The sequence below is a fragment of the Rhinolophus sinicus genome, linkage group LG14 (genome assembly GCF_036562045.2).
Source record: "Rhinolophus sinicus isolate RSC01 linkage group LG14, ASM3656204v1, whole genome shotgun sequence".
Taxonomy (NCBI): Eukaryota; Metazoa; Chordata; class Mammalia; order Chiroptera; family Rhinolophidae; genus Rhinolophus; species Rhinolophus sinicus.
In genome coordinates, this window is record NC_133763.1 from 10,892,645 (window position 1) to 10,903,119 (window position 10,475).

The following is a 10,475-nucleotide window of genomic DNA, read 5'->3' on the forward strand; positions in this document are numbered from 1 at the left end:
TACTCTTCTGCCCACCTCCCCAAAGAGACATGGGGCGTCTGTGAGGTTTTTCTAAGGGTTTTATGCGGATAGCATTGAAGAAGGCCAAAAAGGAAGAAATTATCTCCTATTTCAGTGCCCTTCTCTCCTTTTTATAGATCCCAAAGGGAGGAGGAAGATCCTCCCAGAATTCAGCTCCATTAGGGAGCCCTCAGCCTTGGGCGTGGAGGGCGGATCCCCAGAGTGAGGGAAAGGAATGTGCCTGTGGTCTCTCCTGCTGGGCTGGCAGCCACAGTTAGGCCTCCCGACATGGCCTTGGCAATCTATCTGAGGTCACATCCAAGGTCACGCAGCCAATAAGTGGTGGAATACATCATAGGACAGGGAAAGACCACCCCGAGCAGCAGCAGGAAAGACAGGGGCCTCTCAACCTCGGCCCACCTGGCACAGCAGAGAGGTGGGGGGGCGGGAGGGGGGAACCAGGTTGTTTACCTGCCGGTCCCGGTGCCCGGTGGGTGCCGCTAGAACCAGAGTGGGATGGTCAGCCTCAGGATCACAGAAGGCAACTTCAGTGAATAGGGAACCTCCCATCAAAGGTGCCTTCCGGGAGCCGTGGGACGAGTGCCTCCCTGTTCTCCAGCCCTGCCATCGGCATCCTTCTCACTTGCTCCGTTTTCTCCAGTCCTCTCTTGAGTCTGGCGTATCCATCTGTACTTTGTGCTGAATGTTAGGGCCAGAGAGCAGTCTGTCAGAGACACTCTTGTTCCTTCAGAGAGTGAAACGTCCAGTATATCTCGTAATCCACGAGGAACAACTGGACGTTACTTTTCATGTCACCATACTACCCATCTGTGCCCAGAGAGGGGTTCAGTCACCTTTGTCCTCTGTTTGTCATGTGCTCTGCTGCTGTTAAGAATCCGTGAACTATTTCAGAGTTTGTATTGGTAATCTGGTTCTCTTTGTTGAGCTAGAAACCACTGTGATCTATTAATGAATCTGTGTCCCATTTATCCTGAAATAGAGCTGAAAATTGTACCTTGCTTAAGCAGAGCTAGTATATGCAACTATGGATTTACCAAAAAACTATTTAGAGAAGGGCAGTTATTTTATTTAACCAAAAGAGTCTTCCGTTTACAGGACATACTGCAGTATTCCTTCATATTTTATATATATTTAAGCTGGGATTGAGTTTACTGCTCAGCCTCATGGCTCTTGCACAGAGTACACTTGTCATTACTTGTACTTACGGGTGTTGTGGAAATGGATGGATCACTAGGGTCAGCTGTGAGTTGTGACGATGCTGATGTTGGGGACACGTACTGAGCACTAGTTATGTCCCAGGAACTATGGAAACACGTTACGTACATCAGTTTGTTTAATCCTCACAACGGCCCTTGGACATATTAGGGCAGAAAGATTAAATGAGTCCCCACCCCCTAAAGTGACACAGCCGGATGCCAACCAAGCAGCGTCACAACAGAGACACATGCCATGCTCGGCATTCTCTGTCACTAAACTGATTCTGGCAAATAGCTGCTTGTTGACGTCAGTCCGTTACAGAATACTGCCTTGGGTGGCCGGTTAGCTCAGTTGGTTAGAGCACGGTGCTAGTAACACCAAGGTTACTGGTTCGATCCCCACATGGCCCACTCTGAGCTGCGCCCTCTTTAAAAAAAAAGGAAAGAAAGAAAAGAATGCTGCCTTAAAGTTTCTAAGGCTATAATACTTCTCAGCATGATTGTTTTTTCCAGACTAACTGGAAATTAATGGATTTTTTCATACTTCAGTCAGAGCCATGGAGTATTTCCATGTGAAATCATGTAAGGGACACAAATCAGGCATAAATGTGTCATAGAGAACACCATGTTAAATGTTTTTCTCTAAGAGGAAATACAATCAGAGATCTCCTCCTACGCTAATTTTTTAAGCTTGAGAGGCTCGTGCACCGACCAGGGATGTATTAGGTTGGTGAAAAAGTAATTACCGTTAAAAAGGTTACAAACAATTGTGAAAACCGCAATTACTTGTGCAATAATTCCGCCTCTGGCCAGTAGACTTCATGACCCAGCAGCTGTTCCCCAGCTCTCCTTTCAAGGTGCTCTGGTGAGAGGTAATTTGGGACTGATCGTCTCTCTAATCTTACTTAAGCTAGATCATCTTTAATGGCCCTGATGTGCTAACATTTGGTGTCTAAATATCTAAATCCCAGAAACAGTGGTTATATGTTCCCCCAGCAACTCATATTTCCCCTCATATAACTCAGGTAACATTGTTATTTAATTGTGTACTTGGCCTGTTGGGAAAGTTTTGCTGGCTGTGACCGGAGTGTCTTGTGATTATATGCCTAGCACCTGGCACAGAGTAAATGCTCAGTTAGTATTTGCTAAATGGGGCGGCCGGTTAGCTCAGTAGGTTAGAGTCGATGCTCATAACACCAGGGTTACCGGTTCAATCCCCGCATGGGCCACTGTGAGCTGCACCCTCCACAACTAGATTGAAACAACTACTTGACTTGGAGCTGATGGGTCCTGGAAAAACGCACTTAAAATTAATAAAAGTTTAAAAATGTATATATTTGCTAAATGAATGGAAACTTTGGGGGGAGGACAGTCAAGAGCCAAAGAAGAGCGTCGACGGGAGCATTTGAGCTTTTGCTTCCCGGCATGAGATCAGTTTGACTCTTATAAACTTATAAGAGTCAAACTCTTATAAAATGTTTAAAAAAGAAAAGCATTGAGCAATATACTTGTGCCAACCAAAGAAACACGTCCCATGATTCTCGTGCACGACAAAAAACACCCAACCAACCACCCCTTGGTCTCCAGTCATTCAGATCATCAGCACACAGCAGCCGGAAACTGGCAGAGAACTCACGGGGTGAAAACCCCGGCTGACTTAGCGTGCCCGCGCCAAGGAGCACACACCCCCGGAACCTGGGGAGTGTGTCAGTGAGGGAGAGGCAGGTGGGACATTTTATAGGAAGTGAGTTTGCACTGGGTGTTTTGGAGGCAGGATTAAGGAAGTGGTAACCACTGCTGGATTGGATGCTGTAGAAAGGCAGGGCAGTCGGACACTGGGAGTCTCAGGAATCTTTTTTGAGAAGGTGGGAGAGATTAAACTGGGCTAGGATGTCACTGCTAAGAGAGCAGCCGTCATTCAGAGGGAGAGATCGGTGATCCATTGCGGTCTGCGTCCTTCGAAGTAGCACGTGGGGTCTGCTGGCCTTTGCAGATGTTACTTGTGTTCAGTTAGGATCAATGCCATCTGCTCGCCCACGTCAACGTCAAGTGTAACTCATCCGGAGGCGGCTTTGTGGTTGGCAATATTTAAAATGGCCAAAATGTTTTGATGTTTTTGTGATGGGCTTTATGATGGTTTTACCAAAAACGCAGATAATCTTTTACAACGTCCTCTCTTTTCCTGCAGAAATACTGCTGACAATGAAGGTGGCTGGTTGCTTCTTCAGCTGACTGGGCTCACTTGCTCAAAACACTTACCCGTCTGGAGAGCTGCGTCTATTCGTTTTGACCCAACCGACCTGCTGGCCAGTTCTGCCCGAGCAAGCTCCGCAGACGGGCCCGGGCCCTGGCTCGCAGGGGGAGCGGGCTGTCCTCTGACAGTCTGAAGCTTGCGTCCAGACAGTTGCCCAGTCTGTTCACTGCATTCACCTTAGTGCAACTTAGATCTCTCCTGCGAAGTAAATGTTGACAGGCAAAATTCATACCCATGTCAGATTGAATGTATTTAAATGTACGTATTTAAGGAAACGACCATGCTCTTGTTGTGTTCCTGTTTGGTTCCAGACACTGGTTTCTTGCTTTGTTCTCCCTGGCTAATCAGTCTAGTACAAAAGATTCAGATTTCATCTGGGGGAAAGAAAAGTTTCTAAAAAAAAATCAGACTACAGGTGTTTTAAGCTAAAGCCTGCGTTTGGGATAAAAGCGGGCAGACACCATGGACAGCGCTGTATGGACAGACACCCGACCAGTGAAGACCAATAAAGTCACGGCTGTATCTTTATAGATAGCTCTCAAGACCAAGTTGGAAAGAGTTTCCAGTTACTGAACAGATGGAAAGGGGCCTCAAGAGGGCTATTAACATTCACAAGTACTTTTTCCTTGTTTTTTCTTTTGTTAAAACCAGACTAGTTCATCTAAATCGTGAATCAAGAAGTATTTTTCATTTCCAAGTTAAGTTCCCTTTAGATTGCGCAGACAGCTTGGAGGGGCAGCTCGTCTCACCCTCCTGACCCTGACTCTTCCCTTCCCCGCTCTGCCTTCCCCAGTTCTGCCCACTTGCATTCATTTTTTAAAAAAATAATAATAAACGACAGAAACCAGGTAAACCCTTTATTTCCTAAATGTTTTGCCAGCCACTTACCAATTGCTAACTTTTAAACTTCAGAAAAAAATGCATTTATTGGCAAGGACAGGAGCAAAGTTAGCACTAGGTATCTAATCACACCCAGGTACCTGCTTTAGAAACGTGTTCATTCTGTTCCCGGCGACACTGGCCTACAAGACAGAAAGTCATGGTGTATTTCCAATTGATAGCAGATATCACTACAGATGTAACCTCCACCCTGTGTTTTTTGTTCTGTTTTTTTAGCAGTGCTAAGCCGAAGTTTTGTAAGGTACATAAAATCCAATTTATATGTAAACAAGCAATAATTTAAGTTGAGAACTTAAGTGTTTCAATTGTATAATTTTTGTGAGGTATACATATTGTGGAATTGACTCAAAAATGAGGTACTTCAGTATTAAATTAGATGTCCTCATAGCGATGTCTCCTAAAGGTGTTTTGTAAAGGATATCAATGCCTTGATTAGCCCTAATTTGTAGACTTAAGACTTTTTATTTTCTAAACCTTGTGATTCTGCTCATAAATCATTTATCTATATGATACGCAGCCGCTGTAGGAACCAGTTCTTGATTTTTATATGTTTATATTCTTTCTTAATGAACCTTAGAAAGACTACATGTTACTAAGCAGGCCACTTTTATGCTTGTTTTTCTTGCCCACTCTGGTTGGGGAATAATCTTTTATTAATTGGTGTCAGTTTCGGATGGCTGCAGTGCCAAGAAACTGATGACCTTTTTTGAGCTGTTTCTCCCCAACCCGATACACATATACTTTCTTACCTAAATTTCAGAATGATGTCTTTTTGATGTCTAAAAAGTAAAGCCTTTTATATCTCACTCGCCAGGCTTTTTAGGAACAGAGAGGTTTTTCCTTGAAATTTGACTGATTGTTTATTTGTAGCAGGGTGAAAAATGGACAAACTACCCCTATTTATATTCATATCTCTCCCTATATGTAGGCAATATGGGTTAGAGAGAGAGAGAGAGAGAGCCCAAAGCTAAATGGTAAGTAGACGGTCTGAAAGTGTTGCTCCACACTAAAGGAATTTTCTGGAAATTTGCATTTCGATACTTTTTTCCACTTGAGAGGGGTCTCACTACAGGGAGGTGGCCAAGGAAAAGCACGTCTCAGCGGCCACCAGTTCACATGTCCCCCTCGCACGGCTCTACTTTTCTCAACCAAACCACTGGGTGGCCCAACTGGGATGGGAAAAAGCGAGCAGATGTCGGCCCAGAACTCCACGACCCCATCGGCATGACGAGGCTCATGTCGTACACGATTTACTGTGACCAGTTTTAAGTTGCTTTTTAGAAATATGTGACTTAGAATGACTTTAAACTTCACGCAGCACAAAAGAGAAATGGGGTTTAAACTGGATTTGTTGTTTTGAGTTGTAAGTCTCTTTTCACCATAACGTCGTCCAAAAACTTATCTGTGTATCGTTTATTGTTTCCCATGGGCCCACTGTGGTGTAATGTCAGCCCCAAGTCAGACGAATCTGCAAACCCTTGATGCTGGTCATTTCAAATAATTCATGATCATGACTGTTTTGAAGGAAAAGAGAGTATAAATTCTCTTACGGTTCAGATCAGGGAATGGATTTTTGCTTTACATCTAATTAAGAGAAGAAGGGTAAGCGAAGGAAACCTCTGATCACATTGATCACTGTCGAGGCAAAAGCCAAATCGGTCCCCTTCATTATCAGTATTTCTCATGCTGGACGCAGTAAATTTGTTACACCAAGTCCTTGGTTTTTGTTTAATAGAACAAAGAATCAGTGTTTTACTTATATTACTAAATGTGAAAAACACATAATGTGAAAAGTATACATACATTAACTTGGTTGTAAGACTCATTTGAGTGTTCATGTAATGTGGTAAGTTGAAAAAGTGAAGTGAGCTGTTTTACTACAATGAATTCGTTTGACTCAAAGATGAAAACGCCCCCTCCCACGTGTATCTCTTATGGCCTGTAATAATTGAAAGCAATGTTTTCGCAGTTTATATAATGCAATTTTTAATCTGTGTTCAAAAACGGAGTTCACATGGGCTTAAACACATGAAATGGGTGGCACAGGTCCACTTGTAGAACCCAAAGATACACAATCAATTTTGAAATGCAACTTAAGCCATTAATTGTTGGTGTGAATTTAAAATTTTCTAGTATTTGTATGGTAGTATGCTGCCTAAGCAAAGCATTCTCTGCACAAAAGAAAATGACTGTAGTGGCTTTGATTTTAATTAGAATTTTCTCCCTGGTGTTTCTTTATAGACTAAAACAAAATCTTTTAAGTTTCTTACTACAGGTAAAAGCTATGTGCAAGAACCTCAAAATGCTAAAATCTAGCATAATGCCTTAGATCTGTTTTTAAGTCTTGTATATTCCTACATAGCTGTCCGATGTATTATATTTGTATAGTGAATTGTGTACAATTTTTGAATAAGTGCATCATCACTTAACCTTTATGTAGTTGAGTAGTGATGATGACACGTTTCTTCAAACATTTAACTGTCGTTTTTTGTTTTTTTCTTTCCTTTGTCATTTGTGAGTTTTATTTGTACAGTTCCTCATGAAGTTGCATCTGAGATGTGTGTATATGAAAAGATTATACAAGGGTAAAATTAAGCAATATATTAACTATGGTTCTTCAGGAGAAAGCTTACAGTGTTTCAGGTTGTGATTTATTTTCAAAACGGAGTTGACTCTGAACATCACTTTGTTCACCTGCATTGATGTTTGTATTTCTAGTGTGAGCAGTTTATGCAAAGGTAGATATATTGAGAGAAATTTTAAATACATTTATGCAAGTTAATATTGCTTTGCTGACGCTCTTTGCTTATTTGATGTTAAATAATGCTATTGTAAATAAAGAATTCTGTTGTTATTGCATCATTTAATAAATTTTAAATGCCTTCGGGTTTTACATGGCTTTGGAGATTGTGATGTGTTTATATGGTATCCTCATTCGTAAGTGCATTTAAATGTAAAATACCTCACTTGTGACTTCGTAATGAGTTACATTTATGCAGTAGTGGACACTGTACCCATTCGGTTCTCCCCGTGACCCATTTTACAGATTTTTCATTTGAAGCCAAGAGAGGTGAGTCTTAAGATGATCTAATAACGTGATGGCAAATACAGGCTGAATCTAGGTCCACTGAGTCCTAAGTGATGTTACTACTCTTTTCAAGAGATTGTGCCACCTCTTATTCCATTTCTGCAAGACATTTATGAGAACAAAGTGGACTCCTGACTGGCTTGAGCTGCTACGTTACACATTAGAATATTCAGGATAGTTTTAATAGATGGATTTGTTAATAGTTGATAAACAATGTAAGTACAATACCTAAAACCCAGGTCATAAACTATATGAAATACTAGTAAATATAACGTGGGATTGTATTTTTAAAAGATACAAAAAAAAAAAAAGAATGATGAGAAAACTATCAAGGTTATTAACTATATTAACACATTAAAGGAAGGGAAAAGAATGTGATCAATAGATGCTGTTTCATAAATTTGCATTGGATAAATTTCAGCCCCCATTTATGAGAAAATCTCAAGGCAAAATAAAACCTTTAGGGCCGGCCCGGTGGCTCAGGTGGTTGGAGCTCTGTGCTTCTAATTCTGAAGGCTGCCGGTTTAATTCCCACATGGGCCAGTGGGCTCTCAACCACAAGGTTGCCGGTTCAACTGGAGTCCCACAAGGGATGGTGGGCAGCACCCCCTGCAACTAAGATTGAACATGGCACCTTGAGCTGAGCTGCTGCTGAATTCCCAGATGGCTCAGTTGGTTGGAGCGCATCCTCTCAACCACAAGGTTGCCGGTTCAACTCCCTCAAGGGATAGTGGGCTGTGCCCCCTGTAACTAGCAACGGCAACTGGACCTGGAGCTGAGCTGCGCCCTCCACAACTAAGACTGAAAGGACAACAACTTGACTTGGAAAAAAGTCATGGAAGTACACACTGTTCCCCCAATAAAGTGCTGTTCCCCTTCCCCAGTAAAATCTTTAAAAAAAAAAAAACAAGATTTACAAAAAGACAGAGAAGACCTGAAAAATTGGAGATGTACCATGAACCTAGAAAAGGAAGGCCCAATAATTTTAAACCATCAAATCCCCCAAATCATCCCAATCAAAAAAAAAAAATGCATTTAGAAGATAAACTGTACAACAATAGAAATTTTCAAGAAAAAAATGTGGCACTTGTATTGATTAATATTGTAAAATAAACAGAAATGGGTAAGTACATCTGAAGGACAGGTAAATACATCCCCAGACAGATTGCTGTAGGTATGTACATTTAATACAGGGTAAGATGGCATTTCTAATCAGAATAGTCCAAAAAATGGTATTGAGACAATTGGCCACATTTGGAGAAAATAGCAACTCCCTACCTCAATACTAACAAATTCCAAATACATCAGGGTTATAAACACAAATGTAAAATTAGAAGAACATGTTTACGTTGTTGGAGAACTGAAGACATTCTTTAAAAGGTTAATTAAGAAAAGGATAAATTTATAAAAATTTAATATCCTACCATCAAAGTTAAAAGAAATTGAAGACCGCAAACATAATGTATGACAAAGTGATGTTAACGTTTATAAAAATTAAAAGAATAGGAAATGAGCAAAGGGTATTAACAGGTAATGAAAGTCCAAAGTGGCTACTAAATATTAAAAGATTTTCATCCATCCATTTCGCAAAAAAATTAAGAGTTTAGTAATAGCTCTGAAGACGTCCACAGATGTTACTGGGAGTATAAGTCCTTTGGCATCCAAAGCAAATGTTTGTCTAAATTTGGTGAGATTGGTACTAATTTGAATTTGGAGGAATTCTTATCACTAAACCCATATGGCTGGAGTTGTCTGGCAAATTGCTCAGAATGTCCTCTTAAATCCAGGACGCCCTTTGAGATGTCCTTTGTACTCTACTGAATGCGTACTTGAACCTTGTTTTTCTTTCCTAGCTTATGCCTGCTTTGCCTTTATTTTGGTGGAGTTTTTTTCTTTTATGACTTGAGAATTATATGAATAGTTCATCAATTTTCAACCTTTATGTTTTTCTAGTATATGTATTTCCAGATTATACATGTTTTCCTGTTTACTGCTTTTAGCAGCATCCCACACATTTTGCCGACTTATCCTATCAATTAAAATCTCCAATTATGGCTCTGGGTTTTTCTCCCCTTCTGTCAATTTTTGCTTATTTAGAAGTGCTGTTATTAGGAACACACATGTTTCTCCAAGATGAACTGACTTCTTAATATATAATGCCCCATTTTATCTCTGGTAATCCTTTTTGCTTTTATATCGATTCATCCTTTTCAAACAGCACACAAGTAGTAAACAGCACATAAGTAGTTCCTTACTAATTTTTTAGCTAGTTTTCTATCAGTAAGAGAAAGGTGTTACGGACTCCAGTGATGGTTGTATGTTTGTCTCATTCCCTTTATATCACCTTTTGTATTTTGAAACATCGTTATTAGGCACATAGATATACGAGTATATAAGTCTTCACTAAATTGACTCTTTCCTCACTTGGGTAGAGATCAGAAAGTGACAAAGCATGATACATAAGAATCTGGGGGGTGGGGGGGTGGAGAATTCTCCAGTAGGAGGCACAGGAAATGCAAAGGTTGTAGGACAAACCGGCTTTGGTGCCTGAAGGACAGCAGAAAGTCCAGTGTGGCTGGAGAAGGTAAGTGATGGGGCGCACAGTCGGAGATGAGGACAGGAAATGGGGGGGGGGGGAGCCAGATCCTATAAGATCTTTTAGGCCAAGGCAGGTCCTTGAAGGGAACAGAATGGAGCACCCAGGAAGACTTACTGCTTTTACTTTATTTTGGGAGGCCATAGACTGTCTCACTAAAACTGATATATTAAAACCTAATCCCCAATGTGATGGTATTTGACGGTGGGCCTTTGGGGGTAATTAGGTCACAAAAGTAGAGCCCTCATGAATGGGATTAGTGCCCTTAGAAGAGACCAGAGAGCTCCCACCATGTGAGGACACAACCGTGAACCAGGAACTGGCTTACCGGACATTAATCGGCCAGCATCTTGGACTTGGACTTCCTAGCCAACAGAACTGTGAGAAATGTCTGTTGTTTTTAGCCACCCAGTCTATGGT

The 10,475-nt window shown here is 41.2% G+C and overlaps 1 protein-coding gene across 3 annotated transcripts in view; it reads left to right on the forward strand.

The window, feature by feature from the left end:
• Positions 1 to 7,270, forward strand: part of NCOA2 (nuclear receptor coactivator 2) — a 257,586-nt gene extending 250,316 nt beyond the window's left edge. For all 3 annotated transcript variants that reach the window (XM_019726127.2, XM_019726156.2, XM_019726165.2), the window contains one exon: positions 3,406 to 7,270. In XM_019726127.2, coding sequence (XP_019581686.2) covers positions 3,406 to 3,417 — 12 coding nt within the window. In that variant the 3' untranslated portion in view covers positions 3,418 to 7,270. The remainder of the gene's footprint in view (positions 1 to 3,405) is intronic.
• The last annotated feature ends 3,205 nt before the right edge of the window (positions 7,271 to 10,475 follow it).